A 20905-nucleotide genomic window follows, 5' to 3' on the forward strand; every position below is an offset into this window, starting at 1 on the left:
TACCTGCTGGGCTTTTTTTACTCCCTCAAATAACAATCAGTTCCCAATTAATTTAGACATAACTGCCATTTTTTTTCTAAAAAACGTAACCTAGTAACTTGATGTTCTTCAAGCTTTTTCTTTACATTTTCTTCTCATGGTGATGTTTTCCTTAGTTCTTTTATAGTTCTCATTCATGCCCAAAGTATCACAGACTAACATCAGATCTATTGCCTGAGACCTTTTCATCTCTTGCTTCTTCTCTGTTTTCACCTCTCCTGGTTATGAATTTTTAAATGACTGGTTGGCTGTTCATAGGTCTTGGGGCAGTTGAGAATAGAACTTTGCAGAAAAATAAGAAAATATTTTGTTTCACTTAGTGGTCAGAAGTGGAAATTATTATTTGTTTGAGACGGATAGTGAAGAGGAAGAGGAAGAGGAGAAAAAAGAAGAGGAAGAGCCTCGGAAAAAATCTGCATTTCAGGTATTTTATGGTGATTTACTTTCTAGTTGACATCTGGAAAAAAATGTAGGCTTCTCATAACACAGGCACATATATTAAAGCAGCTGGTACATCTAAAGTGGACTTGGAAAGTAAATTTCTTGCCAACTTAAAATTTAAGTTTGCCTGTTTTAAGCATTCCAAATTCCTACAGGAACTAAAGTGAAATCATATCTTCATCCACTTAGGCCTAAGGAAAACAAAAATACAAAACCAAAGGTTTATAATCTGAGATTTAATTTTTTCTGTGTTGCAGTAAAGACAAGTGAGGAAACTGACTGGCCTTTGGCACTGCAGTACATTGCTTCAGTGATTCTCTGGTTTTGAGTAAAAGTTATCATTCCATGAAGAAATGATCCCCCAAATAAGGGATTTTTCATTGAAAAGAATACATACTTTAAAAAAAAATTATTGATTCTAGTGGACCAGAGAAATATATCCTGGGGCTATAAAGAGCTTAACATTTAAAATTACAAAAGGAGACCACATCACTTTGTCTCCTTTCTTTGTCAGGATATTGTTAATTAACATGTTTGCATTTTAAGTGACAAACTGTGTTGAAGTAAGATACTGTAATGTTAAAAACTTAACTGAAGTTTCCTGACTGGGTTTCTACATACAGATTGGTTGATGTTAGCACTAGGTATTAAATGAAGAACTTGTGTGAAGAAATTAGTGAAATAATAATGCATATAGAATTGCTTTAATTTTCATAAGATTAAAGTTTTACTTGTTCAAGAATATTCAGAAATACCACAGGTCTGTGACTTTAAAAGCTTAAGCAAACGGCTAGCTTCTTGGAAATGAGTGTTCCCATCCAGATGGAAGCTCACATCACTGCAAAACTGGTGCATTACTGAAAGCCTAGCCCAAGCAAGAGCAAGAAACTGCCTCTATGTTCTTCTCTTCCTTATGCCAATGGCTTTCAAACAAAGCTTCCCAGATGACATTACTGAATTACAAGAGGAAACATTTTATTTAATTCATTGATACAATGTGCCTTTAGTTTATATACTTACATTACATTACCAACTGATTACATTTGTTAAACTGCCTGCATGGTAATGCAGGAAATTCATGGAAAGATTTTTTTCACAACCTTAAAAAAGGCAAAACTAAACTGGGTGAAAAATAATGTGATAAGTAAGTTTTATTTTCTACTATCTTCACTAGATTTTGTATATTTTGCATTTAACTCACCTTGGACCATGAAAATATGTGAATTTCTAGGTCATTTTTCTTTCTGATTTTCATGCAGGTATAGAGGAAAGTTTGCATTCTTGTTTCTGCTGATTTTTTAAAAAATTGGTGACAACATTTTGTTCAGATGTGCTGATGCCAAGCACTGAGATTTTAAAGAGTTCTAAACTTGAGGTCAGACGCTAATAAGATTCTTTCATTTACTCTGGGTTTGGGGTTTTTTGTTTGTTTGTTCTTAATTTTTAAAGCTCAGTCCTGAAACTATTAATTTGAGGATGGAGGATCCAATCTTCATTTCAAAATTCTGGTCAGATGTTCTATATAGGTGGCCAGTTTTGCAATATGTGCCACGTGAAGATGTTGGATGGCTTTATGTAGGAGAGGAGTTCTATAGAACAGAAAATTGGTTTCGTTTATGAAAAGCTTATTCATCATTTGGTTATCATAGTTTATTCGCCTTCCGTCACCATGCACATGGTCTTACTAAAAATACTAGAAAATTGAACTTTGTTGCAGAGCCTCCTAAAGAGTCATTTCTAATTGTTGATTTTTCTTTTAGTGTAAATTGCGTGCAATAGTCATTTCAAGGGTTAACATGGAGATTTTATTTATTAGAGAATGCAGGCAATTAAAAATCATCGTACTGAAATTTATTGTGAACATCACAAATCATCTTTTTCATGTTGTCTGTGAATGTAAATTTTTTCTTAATAATGTAGATACAGTCATTCAGTAGATTCTTTTTATTAATATTTTCTTGTTTTCTACTAATTGCTCTTGCTTTGTCCTTCTTTGTAGAGAGCTATTGGGAAATTTGCTTCAGCCATTTTAGCCTTGCCAAAGTCTATCATTAAACTACCCAAAACTATTCTTCAGTATTTAATCAAAGCAGCAAAGGTACTTGACATTTTGCGAGTGCTCAGTATGTGACCCATCCCATGGTTTCTGATGTAATGTATACCTCTGTCCTCGTCTGCATTTTCCTTCTTATATGAATGATTTTTATTTTTTTTTTAAAAAAAAGACAGTCAAAGCTTCATTCCTAGTAAATGCAATACATTTCATAGTTTAGGAGTGGTCAAGCCATAAGAAAAGTGATCTATCTTTTTTTAAGTGCAACCTTGGAGGGAAAATTCAGACCCAAATGCTAATTTTCTTCTGATTCTCTTATACAAGATGGTCACATCAAGTTGCATGTATCTTATAGACACTGTAATTGATCTCAGAAAGCTGGTAACAGGTTTGTAAAATACACATTCTACTCAAACTCCTTTTTAGTTCTCTACTTTTCTGGCCTTCACCATCATAAAAAAGATTTGTGCATCTTCTTTCTTGTCCTCCTTGAATACATTTAGCATTTCCTACCTTTGAGCACTGTGTATCATTTTGCATTTGTATCTGTAACATCATATTTGTCGGGAGTGAGCGTTACAAATTCAGCGTTCCAGCTCCAAAGCGTAAAAGAGACTGCATTTGAAGTTTATTCAGTGGTGAAAATCTAAAGTAATACGTGTGTATGCACCCAGTCAGGTCTTAACATATCCACTGCTTAGTATAAGTAATCACATTAAATTTATTAATCAAATGGCCTTTTTTTCATTCTAATCTTCTACCCTCTTCCAAGTCTGCCTTTTACCTCTAATTTCATTTTTTCACACTGTGACCGTGGCTAGCGTACAGTTTCTCAGCTAACTGTTCAACAGCAGATGTTGGCAGTTTCTGACTTTCAGTAATATGGTCTTAGTTCACTTCAGCATCACCATTCCCCCGGGTCACCTTCATTAGAAAACACCTATTACAAAGCAAAGGGAAACCAGTGCCTCTGATCCCACACATTTTCTTGTGTGGTGCTTGTTTTGAACAAGTCAGACATATGAAAGTAAATGTACAGACCTTGAGAGATTTGGAAGAGGACCTTCTTATCAGCAGTACCAAAATAATTTCCTCTCCATTGTTGTATACATTCACAAAACAGAAAAAAGTATTTTTGCCTTTTAAATTCATTTAAATGCAGTTTGACAGTTTTAAAAAATTGCTTTTAGTGTTCCAAAGCAATTTGTGTATGCAAATTTTAAAAATATAAATAAGCCAACTAGAAATTTTACCATTCTGTCCTGTGAGGGGCAGTTCCAGCTTTACTGAGATATACATGTGTGGTGTTGTCATTGCCTGCATGTTTGTCTTGTGAATTAATAGAGCTGTTTTGTTACTGTGCTTTATTTTCACCCTCATGCCTGCATCTGTGTGCTTCTCTGCCCTATCTGTTACCAGCCTGTGTTGCTTAGAAAAAGAAGGGAATTCAGTGCCAATTGAAGATTATTTCATTTTTCAATGAAAACTGTGAAAGGAACAACAGAACATTTTTGTCCTAAAGATTTGTGGAGAAGATACAGTTACTTTAGTTTCCATTATTCACATTTTATGTCTTATAGAGAAAAAAGATATGAGTGTTAACTGCTTTTTACCCTGTAACCTTCCTTCACAGCTTGAGCAGAACTATTCAAAAAGTTACTTCTGGGTAACTTTTTTTGCCTTTTTTTTTTTTTCCACTACTGTACCATTTATAAATATTTTGGTCCAATTCCATGCTTCATGTAGTCATACAGATTAACAACAGTTTGTTGATCTGAGTGAGTGCTGTGAGCAGGATTTGGCCCCATAAAATCCCCTTGGTATATATAGGTAAGTATTACTGTCTTCATTTTACAACTGGAAAAACAGTAGCAGAAGGATTCATAAGTGGCTTATCTGAAACAACAAAGGGAGTCATTGTCAAAATCAGGATGAAATTTGAGGAATTCCTGACTGCCAGGTTTGAGACTGTGTATAGACAGCAAATCTGTAAATGTTCCACTGGGATCTGCAGAGGGGAAAAATAATTACCTAGAGTATGAAAAATGTACAAGCGCAAATGCCAGTACTAAGATATCACTACATCTTTTGATGCTTTAATTAGTTGATTGCAGCACTTTCTCTTAAAGTTTCCATTACTCTGCATCTTGCCTGTAAAATGATAAAGTAGAAATGCAGAATTAAATTGAGAGATTCAGGTGAAGTAGCTCATATGCACAACAGGGTATTAATTCCCAAGATTCAGAGCATGAATTTTTGTGGGTTCTAATGAAACTTGGTTCACCCACAAGTGTTTTCACATTTGGTTTTATGCTTGCAAAAATAGCACATGAAAGCTCAGCAGATCTGCAGGGAAGGTGTTTGATTTGGGATTCAAAATATTTCCTTACCCCTGCAGATCTGAATGCATTTACACAAACTGTATAGTCCTGCTTGTGGCATATTCTATGGCTTACTCTCAAAACATGAAGAACCTTGGAATAAATGAGTTTGTTCCTTCCAGTTTGTTTATCAGGCTTGGATTACTGACCCTAAAACAGCACTACGACAGAGACGCAAAGAGAAGAAAGGTTTTGGGAAAGACAAGCAAAGGAGAAAAGGATCTGGGGATGGTAGGTAGACTTCTGTATTTTTCAAAAATGTAGCGTTAATTAGACTGCCTATTGTTCCTGGTAGTGAAAGGCAGCTGAGCTTTAGAGGGCAAGTGTTCTCGGTTCTGGCTAGGAACTGGAAAAATGAGTTTGCCTTTGGCTGTCTGTCTCTCCCTGCCCCAGCCCATGACAAGGCCAGCCACAGGCTGTGTCCTTTCATTCTACACAGTGCACGTTGAGGGAGATGAAGGAGAAGAGGGGAGATACATGTTTTCCATGAAGTTGCAAGATACGCACCCAGAACTTTTGCCAAATAGGAAGACTCAGCACATTGCAGAAAAGTTCACTTGTATGAAAACATCTGTGGGAGTACTTGCGAGTGAAATCCATAGCCCTGTAAAGGCAAAACTGTATAAAGCAAATAACCTGGTAGTTAGTAGCATTTCTCCAGAATATGGGAGTGTAAATACCAAGGTTTATCTGACTCTACGGGTTTTTCTAGGGTTGCTCAAAGTCTCTCGTTTTGATGATAAATTCATATGTATTCCCAGGGAAAGTTTTGCGTGTGACAGGCTTACGTTTTGTGTTGAAGAACTATTTCATGAGGAGGTTCCTGAAGAGCTGTAGTTCAAGTGGAGCTGTAAGAAAAATTCAATGAAATAGCCACATATTATTTCTTTTTGTGGCTGTTTCCTATACTGTTCCTTAAAGAAGCTTGGGTTGATACATGGGAAGAATATCAAGAAATGTTTTTCATTTTCCATGCTGTACTCAGTGAGGAACCCAAATGTCAATGAACCCCTAAATTCACAGTGAATTCAGCAGGTAGTGAAGGAAAACATACAAATGTTACTAGTGTTTTATTGGCACTGTAAAATCATTCATGCTTCTGAAAAAGATCACTTTATAAGTGATTCATATCTCTTAATCTTTTGCTACTTTTTTAAACAAGAAAAGAAAATAGAAATTCGGATGCTTTTCTGGTCATTATAGATGAGGAAGAGGGGGGGCCATTCAGGCTGAATCAGCTGGACCTTTCCTCCATTTGGCATCTTCACCCATCAAAAAGAGGGAGCTTTACAATTTGACAGCTGCTGCTGAAGCTGTAGCTGCAGCTGCAGTTATTGGATATTAGATAGAAGGAGAGTCACTTGTCTGTCGTTCAGTTCTGCCTGCAACTCTATGTCACTCTTCCGCTACAGGCCAAAATAAAAGCACATGGTAGTTTCAAACCAACTCTGCTGCTTTGTTTCAACCTGAAGGTCCCACTCAATTCCTTCAGGTTTACAGAGGCAGAAGATCAGAGCACTGATCAGGTTCCCCTTTGCAGAAACTGAAGAAATGAGCTCAAGTGTGGGTCAGGGGAAGGTGGGGCTGCTGAAGGTGGAAGCGGTGTGACTTAAGAAGTTGCCTTGGTTTACGCCAAGAGATGATCTTGCTCAGCAGCCTATCTAGTAAGAAAACGACGCTGCGAATTACAAGAGAGGGGCAGTCATCCATGAACACCTTCGCTGACACGGTTGTGCCCTCACTTGAGTCCTTTAGAAATGGAAATGTGCTTTCTGTTACAGTGGTGGTTGAGGAACCAGTCACTACTGCTCAGTAACTGTTACATTTTTGGGCTTGAATGACATTTACACTTGCACTTCTATAGATGTAACGCTCACTGTTTTGCTTGTTTTCAGTAGGTGGTACTGACGCAGACTGTGAAGACAGTGAAGAGGAACCTGTCAAGAAGAAATCTGATGGACCAGGTACAAAGGCAGAAACAGGGTTTCTCTGTTGTTACAATGCAGTTGTGACCGGTGGCGTAAGCAGCATATCGCAGAGACGGCGTTGCAATGATCCCAGGCTTGCGTAAATGCCACAAAATCCACTCTGACATGTGCAGTGAGAACTTCCTAGCTACTTTCAGATTTTCAATTGCCAAATTTACAAATCCTGAGCATAGAAACTTCTGCTCATGGAGTATTAGCTACTGCACTCGTTCTCTACACACTTTAGTAAATACACCTGCAGGCTCAGACTTGATCACTTGCTGTGTATTTGACTTATAGAACACTTACACCTAAGCTTAGCTTCCAGTCTTGATTGCATACAGCCCTGTGTTCAAATCTCCATTGATTTTGGATGCCTGAAATGTTATTATTAGCACAAAGACCTTGTGTTTATTCAGTGTGTTTTAGCAAGGTTAATACAACACTTTTGTCTGGTACTCACTCATTCAGCAAGGTGCAATAATCTCCCCTAAAAAAAACCCCAAGATTTTCCTGATCTTACCTGTTCTCATTCATAATCAGACTTAAGGATGCTCTGCACAGTGGAAGAAATGCCAGCAATTTGCAAGATCTTGCCCATTTTGAAAGTTTTCCTACACAGAATTGTAATAGATCATAAATCTTAGCTTGGCTCTTTGTTTCTAACTGAAGTAAAAGAAGAAAACAGACTCTCCTATTCAGTAAGTTTTCATCATGGCTTACATTGAGTGAGTCTTTGTCTTAAAAAACTATTTTTCTTCCCTATATAGAATTGATTCATGCAGTTCCAGTTAGAATTGTATTCCTGAGTGAGCCACAGGGCAGAAGATATTACAAGGATGCGGGAGATGTCATTTCTTTCTCACAAGAGCAGTGGCCTCAAATGAATGAGTTGCACTGCTATGGGCTTTTTTTCGTAGGGTTTTGGGGGCTTTTTTGGTTGTTTCTTGCTGGTGATGCAGTTACCTGTGTTAAAACACTGAAGTGAATCACTCAAGCGCATCCCTAGGGAAATGCTGTTGTGCTACACAGGAGTTAGGGAAAGAGAAAGAGGTTTATAATTAATTTATATTGGAAGTACTCGATTTAAAGTGCTTTATATTTTCCTTGAAGTACTTTGACCATTCCTAGGGAAAATTTGTCAAAGATGATGGTTGGAAAAATTAGATGGTAATTGTTAATGATGCATTAGTATCATTATTAACTTTAGATCAAATCCTATCTCACACTGTCAGGCAGAGAGAAGCTTTCTCTGCATTTGACCCTTTAAGTTAGAATAACAGTCTCTGCAGAAAATAAATGTTTCCCTTTTTGAAGACATTTAGATGCAATCGATCCCCAAAAGATTACTTTTAAAAAGTTTTGGAGAATAGCAAAGCTGCCAGAACAGCTACAGCATCATTAAAAATGTATACTAAATCACCTCCGTCCCAGGGAGAAAAATGCCCTTTCAGATTAGACCGGAAGTGCTCAGTGAAGCACCGTGGTGAGGCTATGGCATGCCAGTGGTCAGTAATAAAGATAATTTTAACCTGAGAGCTGTGATTCTTCTGAAGTCAGTAGCAGAAATGATGTTTTACAGAGGAAAAGTGTGGCTTAAGAAAGAGTATTTATATGTTGTGTATTTTTGTGTATGAGTGCTATGTTTTGTTTTAACCTATTCACAATATTATCTGGAATTCGAAGGAAATGAATGCTTCTTGAAGTAGGAACAGCCTTGCATTTAATTTCCAATGGCAAGATTTCCTTAGCTTCAAGACCTGCACCAACATTGAAATATGAATGAATAAAATTTCAGTAGATGAATCATAAAATATCTCCAATTCTAGACGGCATAGAAAAAGCCTGGAAAAAAGGGCAAAACTCTATTGAAATAATTATATGACCAAGTGAAGGGAGCTAAATGCTCTTATGTTCAGACGCACCAGACCAGTTCCATGACATTGCTCAGGTAAATGGTACGTACTGCAATTTCAGCGTCCACTTTACAGCAATGCACCACTAATGGTTTTTTTCCTTAGTTTCTCTCCGCGTGTATGTGCGTACAACCCTGCCTGCACACCCAGAGACACGTGCATGTTCGTCCATAGGAAATCTTTTGCTTTATTACAGCTTCACCTTTGCGTTCTTTGTAAGGAGCGGATGAAGGTGCACTCCACAAAGTTTTGCGTGCCATCTTGTGGTACAGCTAAGAAGTGAGGTTGTTGAAAGCATCGTGCCTTAGCACATAGGTTGGCTTCTTAGTATCTTCTTCAATCATTTTGTCCCTGCATGGCAGATTGCTGACAGTTTTCTATTATTTCTAGGCTGGTTACTCTAAAATTGATCTTTATAGCTAGTGATCTGGGATTTGCAACGTAGCAGAGGCAACTAGCTCTGGAACTGGCTAGTTAGAAAGCAATTTTTTTGTATTTGTGCAACACTATATAAGAACTGTAGTCTGGTGTATATGTTTGTGAGTGGAAGAAAAATAAACTGAAAGTGCTGCTTTTTGGGTGAGAAATGCAGTTGCTAATGCTAAAGGAATTACTGAAATGAGACATTAACCTGAGACAACTGTGTTGAGCAAAATGAAACTACTGTTGTTGGTATAAACCCATAAGCCCTACTCATGGAAAAGTGTAATGTTTTTGCAAAACAGTGCAACAGTAATGTTTTATAAATGATTTATGTACTTTGTCCTAGTTGGGCTGATTGATCTGAGATCCCTGATGACACAGCGCAGCCCATTTAAGAAAAAAGAGGCTTTGGAAATGGTTAATAGAGAGAGGTGTGTTTAGGTGGTTGGAACACTGGGAAACATTCAAAGACTGCTTAGACAGATTAGACTTTAAAACTCAACTAAGCAAGGCTCAAACACAAAAGGAAAACTATGCAGAGAGAAATGTGCACAAGTAAATATACAGTAAGGGGTTCAGCTCAACACACTGGCTGAGTGGCTCTTGAGATCACAGGAGCTGGGGATGTTGAATAGCTCTCAGGAGATGCCCAGATCTTTGGGTTCCATTTGCAGACCTGTGCATAGAGTGTCTCTGAAATCAAGGACTGTTTATATGAGTAGCAATTGCAGGACCAGGAAGTTACAGGGTGGAAAAGGGATTCCAGATGATAAGCCTAGACGTACAGGCAGGAAAATGGCCCAGACAGCCAAAAGGCCTCCAGCCATCTTCAGACTTTCCTTACTATGACAGGGTCTTGCAGCCTGGATTATTGTTATTATTAGACAATAGAGGAAAAATGAATCTAACTCCAAGCAGAAATACAATGAAAAATATTTGCACTCATTACCTCTCTGTTGCTTTTCCTCTCCCTTAGATAACATCATCAAGAGGATATTTAATATCTTGAAGTTCACTTGGGTGCTTTTCCTGGCAACACTAGACAGTTTTACAGCTTGGCTTAATTCCATCTCAAGAGAACACATTGATATCTCCACTGTGCTGAGAATCGAGCGTTGTATGCTAACCAGAGAGATTAAAAAGGTAACGCCTTTGGTCTTTTTTGTCTGCTAAATCCATTTCCAGCTCAGTGAAAAATGAAAGGTTGTCTTTTCAGATCACTGTGTTAAGGAGGAAAATTATAAAAATCTCACTTATATGTGCATCTTCAAAATAAGTCTGGACTCTTTTACTGCTTGCTCTTTTGTATATATATAAATATTAAATTACTTGATTTATTATCTGGGCACAGAACAAATTATTCGAAAAATAATTTTTGAGAGGTTGATATAAGGATTTGGCTGAAACACTCCTGTGATAAAGTGTGATTTTGAGGGCACAGGATAGATTCAAGTACAGAGGAGAAGGCGTGGTATTTTAAACAGCTCAAAGACTACGTCGGTCTGTGTATTTCAGTCTTTTTGTAGACTAGCTTGCCTTGGAAATGACTGACAACATAGAGGCATAATTTTCTTCACTCTCAATGAAGCTATGTGGTCCTCCACAAACTAGTTATATGTTAGTAAAACCCATTATTATCAAAGTATTCCATTTTCCTCTACTATTCCTGATGGTGTAAATCTGCACTGAGTCTTCTCCTCAGTCATTCTCTTCCAAGTTAAGAAGTGTCTTTTTTTTTTAGCCTCTCTTCTTATGGAATCCATCCAATGCCTCTGATCAACTTGAATGTCCTTCTTCATATGATTTCCAGTTTTAATATTTTAATATTTAATTATTATTAAATATTTAATTATTAAGACTGGATGACCAGAACTACATACTGTTTTTAAGGTGAATCACAGATTTATACAGGGGTATGATGTGTTTTCTTTTGCTTTCCTAGTAAGATCTAACTAAAGATTTTTAGTGAGTGCTGCCTGTTTTCAAGGGACTATACACTCTTGAGTCCAAGACCTTTAAGGCTAACAAAAGCTGACATAAAGCCTGTCATTATGTATATACATACCATAATTAATTACATAATTATATACATAACGTAGTTAATAATAAAGATTATTTTTCCCATTACATTTCTTGCCATTTTTACCAAGTCCCTTAGTTTTATTGAATTCTTCAGTAGTACTTCAATCAAGTTTACGCTTCAATATCCTAGATTTTTTTTTCATCTGCAAACTTTATCACATCGCTGTTTTCCTCCTTACACGGATTATTTCTAAGTATGCTGGACAGTAAAACTCCTTGGAGAAACCAATGAACTTCTTTTGTAGAGAAAAAACATTTGCACCCTTTGTCTCCATTTGTTGCCATTTCATCCTTCCTATGAAATTCATACTGTGATAGTACAGCATTGTAGTAATAGTCCTTTTTGCCCTGGCTCCCAGAAGTCCCTGCTATTTCAACATCCTCACTGAAAATCACATGATTCTTTCTCACTGCCCCTTTTTTTAGAGTTTTAGCATTTATGCAGAAGCCAGACTAACTGCCTTTTTATGGCCATTATTTATTTGGATCTTATTTTAATCATTGTTTGCTACTTCTCAACTTTTTTGATAGTTTTTCCTATTCTTTGTTCACAATAGATTTATTTATTTATTTATTTCAATGTCATGTTGCCAGCAGCCTGATGCTATTTTGATTACAATAGAGCTCATCTATCCTTTTACAGGCGGATATATCCTACTTCAATCCTAAATCTTCTGGTACTAGGGCCCTTCAAAGAATTTCGCCCCAGTCAATAGCTTTAAACTTCACATGTTTTCCAGGATCCTTCTCTCCTCTTCTGTGAAATATTGGTACCGTGAACATCAAAATCATCAATTCCTCTATAGTATCCCCAAGTCTCTGTAGCAGACCCATGTCTGTCATTACTGCCCAAGAAAGAAGGGTCTTGCTGCAGCTGTCATGGTGACATGTTTCTTTGTCCGATGCGGAGTTGGGGACAGTTAACCAGATGTATGAAGTTTCTTTAGTCTCTCTTCCAGCCACAGAAGAACCTGAAATTGAGTCCTTCATCTGTCGTGGGGCTTTTTTTTTTTTTTACTGTCGCAGCTCTTGCCCATTATCTCTGGAGTTGAGCTAGAAGATGGCGTGTGCCCTAATTTCAGAGGCAGGCTGTCATAATGGCACAAGCATTTATTACTGCAGAAGCAACACAGCATATATACAAACAAACCTAATTAAAAACCTGAGTTTCAGATTTTGTTCTCAAGATTTATTTTTTTTTTGACAAAACTTCAGATTTTGAAAATTTTAGATTTGGGACAATGTAGCGGACCACAGTTGAAATGCTAGTAACTAACAATATTAGGCAGTATTTTAGAGTACTTTTATTATTTTATCTGGAAAAAGTCCTTGCATAAGGCTTCATTGTAAGTCAGAAAAATTGCCATTTAAGAATAGCGATCTTCTCTCTCAGTATATCTTCTGAAGTCAGTGCAACTGCTAGTGGAATGAGTTGGATGTGGTTTTGCCTATGAACAGGCTATAAAATTCTCAGTTTTATTCTTAATGACACACCTTTAGAATTCTGATTGCAATATCATAGCCAGAAAGACTTGATTCTGTGCCCAGATCTGGACTGACAGTTAATAAAACCATCCTTTCATGAACTTGCTTGATCTTGAAGTCACAGAGAAAGAATACAGGTCTTCAGTGTATTTCTTGTGGTTCTCAAACTGTATCTATACTTCATGAATAAATTCTTATATTGGGACAGTAATTAAAATCCAGATCAGTTTTTACATGACCCGTTTGGGTTTTTTTTTCTGTTTAAAAAGACTGCTACTGAGCACTGATAAGATATATGATTGTTCTTAGAGTTAGTCAAGCTATCTAGAAGAGATATCTCAAAAGTTGCAGGAGTACAGGTTGAGTTATGGCCCCAGCCCACACCTCATTTTCATGTTGAATGAACCACAGTCCACCCAGCAGTTTTATTCACTACATGTAGCCTGAAACGCTTGCATTGCTCCAGTTTTGCTTGAAAACTCAACGCTTTGTGCCATGGTATCTGACTTGCACTCTGAAGAGCAACTACTAGTGTGAGGTTATTATAGAATCATATAGAATCATAGAATGGTTAGGGTTGGAAGGGACCTCAAAGATCATCTAGTTCCAACCCCCTTGCCATGGGTAGGGAAACCCTCCACTACACCAGGTTGCTCAACACCTCGTCCAACCTGGCCTTGAACGCTTCCAGGGATGGGACATCTACAGCTTCTCTGGGCAACCTGTTCCAGTGCCTCACTTGTTTACTAGGAAGCTATTTGCACAGTCCTTAATCTCTTCCTTGACAAATGACAGAAGAAACCAGTTCCTTAAAGAATATACCTTCCTTCTGTCATGTACCTCTGCCTCCACTCTCTTCCACAGGGAAACGTTCCAACACGGGAGAGCATCCATATGTATTACCAGAACCACATGATGAAACTTTCTAAGGAGTCAGGACTGGACTCAATTGATAAAAATCCTGGTCAAGCTTCTGGTTTGCAAGCATCTGAAAGAATGGATAGCTTAGATTCAGCAGCTTCTCGTGACAGTATCTCCAGGTATTGATTTAATTTTGTTTTGTGAAATATAGAGGGATCATGCAGTAGATGTAATTCTAGATACTTTCTAAGTACTGATGAACTTTCTAATCAATGTTGAATCCTCCTTTTGATTTATCCGTGCAATTTGAATAGTGAAAACTCTGCTGTATGTTATTATTCCTTTATAGTGGTGGACTCAGTTGTTGGCTTAACTTCTTCTCCACAACAGGACTACCCCACTGCTTTCTGTTTCCCCTAGAATTAGGAGTCATTGACAGGGGTTCTGATCTCGTAAAAAGTAATGGAAAATAAGAGCCTGATGAGGATGCTTATGTGATACTCTTTTTAGTAATTCAGGCATGGAGTTTGGGGAATGATCATTCATTACAAGTATTTTGTCTTTGTAAAATAAATTGTTGTCTGTTGACTACAAATAAGAAAACACTTTGCATTGAGACAGATTCTGGATTTGAGAAAACAGAAAATCCCTCTCGTCCACACAGGGCAAAGATCATCTGAAGAGCTTGATTTCCTAACTGCTGTGATTACAGTCCAGCAGAGGTACATAGTTTGTGGATCAAATACCCATCCTAGTTCAGTAAAACCGCTTTCCTCATTGTGTTCTGAAGACAGATGCTGTCAAGTCCCTTGCCAAAACTACTACACACTCCTGCTGCTCCATGAACACAGAGGCACACACATTCACTTCCTTCTCTTACAGAGGCAGCTTGTTCCCACCGCGTCCCTGGTGTTCTTGACTTTTAAGAGACTGCAGAAATTGTCCAACATGAGGGGGAGAAGGGAGGGCTTTGGAAATCCAGCTGTTTCATATTCTGTTCTGCGGTCTCCTGTTCTTCTCTGAAGTGTGGCAGTATCATATTGTGTTCCATACTCCCAGTAAACTCGGTAGCTTCTATGTACAGTCAATTATGCTTAACTTTTACTAATGACATATGGGTACATGTTAGTAGACTGAAAATAATGAGGGCTTGTCTTCCTATCTGATGTTATTGAAAAGCAAGTGTAAGAGAGTGCCTGTGGGTACTATGCTTCAACAAAATATTCACAAATTGCTCCCCATGGTGAGCACTGGCCTTTGAGAGGTTTGCTCCAGTGAAACCACCAAATCCCAGCAAATCTTTCTCGATGGCCAGCTACTCAACTAAGCAACACCTTGGTGTTTTGTCTCAGAGTTTTACAGGAGTCAGATGACGTAAGAAAAATGTAAAGACAAATTCTATTACCAGCTCACTTGGAGCCACTTGGATATCTGCAGGGCAGAATTTAACTTCATAAAGTTCAGTCTCACCTAAAGAAAGAATCGCAATATCAGTCCTGCTTTCATTAAATAGTTTTTGGTCACACTGTTTACTATAGACAGAAGAAGTTATCATTATTATACAACCATATTGGCAAGAACTTTAACTAGAAGCAAAGAGAAGCCAATTCCAAAAAGATTTATAAAAAAGAAGTATAAATCTTGTAATTTTCATGTGTAAATTCTGCCTCTTCGACAGAATGGTATCCAGTGTCGAACTCCACTCTAGGTAATTTTTTTTCAGAATAACCAGCCATTTGTCACCCTGCTTTGAGCAAAATTACACATTTAAAATCTCTTCAAACTCAGAAAATTCAGTGATTCTGTGGAGCTGCTTTGCAACAGAAAAAGATAAATATTTCACATGTGTTACTGTCATCTCTGTTTCCTCTGAAGATGTCACAGGACCTATCGACCAAAGAATAGCAAGGCAGTATTATGGCTGGTTTCTCTAATCTCAAATTTTCTTTCTGGTAACGAACAGTCAAATATTCTTGCACTGAGAGTATTTACAAATTGTGCACATCTGCTATAATAATAATGACCTGTAATTAGAGGAAGCAAAAATGAGTCTGTTGATTGAATGATAATGCCATCTGTTTATTGGGGCACCATTGCACGTCTCTTCCTGGAATTACAAAAGTGCTTATGAGTTTTTTTAGAAATGTGAAATGTTTTAAACTTTGTGTGATTTTATTGTCATTTTTTTTTAATAGCTCCAACAAGAAAAGGGGACATTTTATGTTTCAAAGTAATGCTTTCCAGTAAATATAAAAGCAACTAATTAAACCTAAAGTATCCCTATGATCATGGATCTAGGATTGCAGTGGAAAAACTTTGGGAAGGGATTTCTAACCAGTATTCTGTTTATCCTTCTTTAGTTGCCCTACACAAAATTCTGTAGTGGACATTAGGTCCATGAGTTAGATGAGCATGTCTGGAAGTACACAGGGCTGCAGAAGCACAGAAGCTATTCCATTATAATAATACATATTCCTCAGTACTCAGGACAGGAATTACCATAGGTACCTGCTGCGTACTGTAAACACTGGATTTCCAGAGGAAACAACCCTCCTGATCAGTTGCTGGAACTGTAGATTTCTTGTGAAGCTCAGGGCTGACCCTTGTAAGTCTTATCCAGGGATGTTGTTCTCACTCTGGATACAGCTCTAAAAGGAGTTTTGCAGAGTATCCTTTATGGGATTTTCTCTTTTAGTAGGGCTATCATTTATTCTCAGTCATTTTTCTGTACAGTAGCTAGAGGTGTAATGAGGTATTCGTAATGTAATTGCTTTATTTTCTCTTTATGTATAAATACTCTTATGTATCCTAAAGGCAAAGTGCAAAGTTCATGTGGGCCAGGAGGAGAAGAGACTGATGTTGATCCTTAACAAGCCCTTTGAGGAGCAGTAGCAGAAGGGATCGGGAGCTAGCATGGTAGAGCATTCACTACTGTTTGTTTCCATTTGACTGATGAACTGCTTATTAGGTTAAACAGCTTGTGAATTTCAGTAACATGGTTGGGAACTTACTAAAACCAGTTGGCTGCTTTTATGGGACTTTGCCTACGATCATGAAATAACAGCTAGATGCAGGTCCTAAGTCAGTTTTCAGGATATCCAAAGTTTTGTTTCCAGTTCAGTTTGTATTAATTTTTGTCCATCACAAATAATATATTCATTTCCCAACTCTATCTGTGTGTAGGTTTTTATAGGAGGTGCAGGTGAGCGCCCCTGACCCTCCTGTAAGAGTGAAGATACAAGTGGGATCACTGTGTTTAGGAACACCACTTTTCATCTGTGCTTCCCTCACCAGATGGGAGAATAGGGCTTGAGGCAGAGAGTACTGGAGAAGTAATGTTTGCCTTGGGAGGCAGGAGAAAGGATGAAAGGACAGTCCCAGTTCGGGGCTGGATCTGGGTCTGATTGAGTGTGAATGATAGGAAATGTTTGGGATCTTTGCTTGCAGGTGTGGGGAGTGTAATGGTTAATAAAGATAATGCCAGTCAGTAACTAGCTCATGGACAGAAAAAAAAAAACAAAACAAAACAAAACAGAAAAATTTGTAAGTCACCCCTTAAAGTAATAAACTCACTGGGAAGGGTAAATTTGTTTAGCCAAAAGGAAGTCATAAAGTAAGAAATTTCCCACTCGCTGAGGATAAAAACATCTCTGCTATATATATCCCCATCTGAAATGGATACCCGATCACCTTTATATAAAATGCTTGAACTCAGGCCTTTTAATGAACATTCAATTTAAAATACCTAGTCCTTGAACGATTTCAAGAAGCTAATGCTTTTGAAGGTCTCCAAGGACACAAATTTGAAAAGTCACTCAGGAAGATATGCTTGGATTAAATTTATGTGATAGTCAATGACTGAGTCAACATCAGCTTTGCCAAGTGTAAATCTCTCCACTTTATTGGTGTACTCATTTCCTCCATGTTCGGAAGCATGTTCCTAAAGTACGTGAAGAATATACAGACTGTGCTACAGGTGTCATCTCATACACATCTCCTGACATTCAAGGATACAGAGCAGCTGCTCAGTCAATAATTCTTCTGATGATTCATCTTTCATTTAAAACAGCTTTAAACCAAATTATTGCAGGGACTCCATCTGGGCAAATTATTTTATCCATTGGGATTAATAGATGTTTTTCCTTTGATTATTCTGGGTCCCAGGTCAGAACTTATATGTTTTGGAGGACAGCTGGCATATGTTGCTTCCCTTGAAAATATATGAACAGACATGTGCTACTTCGATTTCAACAGCTGCTCTGCTTATGGCCCTGGCCCATAGTTCCCTTTGAACTATGTCTGCATTGAAAATACTTCAACACCTTAGTAAGAGGTGTTGCTTTTGAAAAGAATAAACTCAGCCCTGGAGATGTAAAATAACACGTGGATAACATTGTAGCACACAGACAGAAAGGTAATCCACAAAAACAGACTGTCTGCTTGCTGCCATCTCCCTGTGTTTTGGCACCAAAACCTCACTGATAGTGCAACAACCTGGCTATACCACATAAGCATATGTGCAAAGGGAAACCTCCTCCCTCATGACCCCCTGGGGTGAGTAACACGGAGCTCTGACTGGTTTCCATGCTGCTGAATCAGGCCTCTGTGAAGGATCTCCTGTTCCTGTAGGAAGGAGATCATCAAAACCCTGCACCATGCAGACAGCCCTCCAGGTTTTGTTTGAAGGATGCTTGAGTGCCTTTGTGCACACACAGAAATAATGAAGTGGCTTGTAAGGGTTCTTGGCCAAATGGACTGGCAGGATAGAGATGCCCCTGCCGTTAACATGGTTTTTAAGGGAAGTATTTCACAATACCTTTGGTATCTTGGTGATAATTTCCTTCTATTCAAAGACCAAAGTGTACTTTTAGCCTCAGCCCATTCTGTCAAAAAAGACCATCAGTGAGTGTGGGCCTAGAGAATAACTGCTTCTTTGCTGCATATATTTTGCTGTTTTTCTCCTGATTTTCCTTAAGGCAATACTTGCAAACTGTCACTTCATGCCAGCACATTTTATTCCTCACTTCAAGCTAGCAAGACCAAAGAAACACAGAAAACACCATTGCACTTCCCTTCTGACCTCTTTCCCAATTTTCCATGCCCCTTGACAAACACAATGCTTGCCAAAGAAGCAAATCCCCTGCTGCCGCTGCTCAGGTGTAGCACAGATCAACTCAAAAGGAGAAAAGTAAAGCGCAAATCATGCGTTTTGCCTTCCGTTTTTCTCTCATTCTGTCTGAGAGACTCGGCAGGTCACTGCATGTGTTAAAATACCAGGTCCCACAACTTACTTCATAGGCATCTGTATTTTTCAAAGATTTTTACAGGAGAAATAATTCTTTTACCTACCATATGTCATTATGTATTTGCTTTTTTCCTGTTGCTATGTTATATGCTTGTATTTAATTATGTACTTTCTTTCTCATAACTCATCCAGTTCTTCTTCTTTTCCCCAGTAACATAAATGCTCAATGTATGGTGTATGTCTCTGGTGTCCTGTTGTATTTGATAAGTGAAAGGAGATAAGGGTTTATTATATCTGTTCTTTCTTCCAAGATGTGCATGTTACCAATTCTGAAATAGCTTTTAAGCTATGATTGAAATAAATGAAATATTCTGGAAAGAATCATCGGGGCTTACTACTAAATACCAAAATAAAAGCCATGGCATGCAGAGCAGGTTATATTTGGCATGCACCTACTGGCTAAGTAACATATCCGATTTGGCTCTTTGGTTCGGAAAGAGGATTAGCCAATGTCTGACAGCTATTTTTCTATTTGTGGAATATGAGCTTACTCAGTTTTAAGGGCTCTTTTAGGAAATTGGCTTGTACCTGTATAAAAAGGTTCAGCATAGTATATCATTAATAAAATAGAATTTGTACAGAAGAGGTCACTTTCCAAAACATTTTTATGGAATTTGCAAATTTCAGGGGGAAACAAAATAAAACCTCCTCACATATGCAAATTGGTGCCCCTGGAAAGCGTATAGAGCATTGTGTTGGTTTCCTGTCTCTTTGAATAGTGAATAGATGGTTGTTAACCTCTGTAGCTCCTATAGGAATATAACCATGAGCAAGCTGCACATAGAAATGTGTTTACATGGTGACTCTAAACAAATCCTTATCTTCTCTCTGAACCTTTTTTCTCTGTGTCAGTGTTCTGCTGCATGGCAAGCATATTTGTCTACTGAACCATGTGTAAAGTAATATCATTTGTCTTTAACACTGTCTTTATAACTGTTTGCGCTGCTAGCTGCTACACTGAAGCAACCATGCTGTTCTCAAGGCAGTCAACCCTTGATGATTTAGATGGACCAGACACTGTTCCTAAAACAAGTGAGCGCGCTCGACCTAGGCTTCGTAAAATGCAGAGCATGGATATGTCCTCCTCATCAGCTGACAGTGGCAGTATAGTGTCAAGGTGCTTAACTCATGCATGCTTTGTTCACTCATTTACCCGTACCATTGTACTTACTGCAGTGTACATAAATACGCATTTGCAGACATGTGGTGTATGGAGTGGCTTGCATGGTTAATGGAAGCTTCACTCTCTTCTGTGTTGTGGCACAATTCTGAGGTTTGAAGTCAGGGTTATAGTGTAGGACTCGTTTGCTGTTTCACTTCTTACTCTTGTTTGTGGTTTTGTTTTATTTTTCATCCTTAATTAATTTACTTTTAGAAGTTGTTCCGTTATATTACACCGGCTGTCTAAAACCAGGCTAAAGTCTGTATTTATTCAGCTAAAAAACAGCCTAATTTTCAGAGTTATCGAGCTGATGGTTGTTCTTATTAAAATTGGAAGCTGAAAATGAAGTTTCTCATTTGATCAGTTATCCTAAATATGGAATTAGATGTCTTAATTTTAGAAATTCAGATAGGCAAATGCTGTCCCTGCTCTTTTGATTTTTAGTTTTGCCCATATAGGAAAGATTGCGAAATACGTTTTGATTACTTTACCATTGATTTACAGTCTGTGAGGTGTTGGAATTAAGAAATGGAAAATAGCTATGAAAAGATAGTGAATAATATTAATATCTGGTGCAAAAGAGCCACTCACTTTTTAGCAGGGAAACACCAGAGGTTTATAGGACATTGGGAAACAGTGTTTCAAATAGTATTATAAATATTATAAATAAGAAATTTTATTGCAAATCATAAAGTTCATCATTCTTTTTCAGTGTTTAAAGTGTTCTACAAATTTTTGATGTCAATGAGTTTTAAAACGATGCAATTTTACGGTTTTGTGCATTTTAACC

At 37.8% G+C, this 20905-nt stretch overlaps 1 protein-coding gene across 3 annotated transcripts in view; it reads left to right on the forward strand.

Moving 5' to 3' along the window:
• PIEZO2 (piezo type mechanosensitive ion channel component 2) overlaps positions 1 to 20905 on the forward strand; it is a 319421-nt gene that overhangs the window by 276818 nt on the left and 21698 nt on the right. Inside the window, exons 34-40 of one of the 3 annotated variants that reach the window (XM_086609196.1) lie at positions 360 to 463; positions 2480 to 2578; positions 5037 to 5145; positions 6813 to 6878; positions 10197 to 10363; positions 13652 to 13827; positions 19903 to 20070. In XM_086609196.1, the coding sequence (XP_086465322.1) occupies positions 360 to 463; positions 2480 to 2578; positions 5037 to 5145; positions 6813 to 6878; positions 10197 to 10363; positions 13652 to 13827; positions 19903 to 20070 (889 nt within the window). The remainder of the gene's footprint in view (positions 1 to 359; positions 464 to 2479; positions 2579 to 5036; positions 5146 to 6812; positions 6879 to 10196; positions 10364 to 13651; positions 13828 to 19902; positions 20071 to 20905) is intronic. The other 2 variants (XM_086609197.1, XM_086609198.1) reach the window with 2 other exon arrangements.

Source organism: Tauraco erythrolophus, chromosome 3 (assembly GCF_009769465.1).
Source record: "Tauraco erythrolophus isolate bTauEry1 chromosome 3, bTauEry1.pri, whole genome shotgun sequence".
NCBI classification, from domain to species: domain Eukaryota; kingdom Metazoa; phylum Chordata; class Aves; order Musophagiformes; family Musophagidae; genus Tauraco; species Tauraco erythrolophus.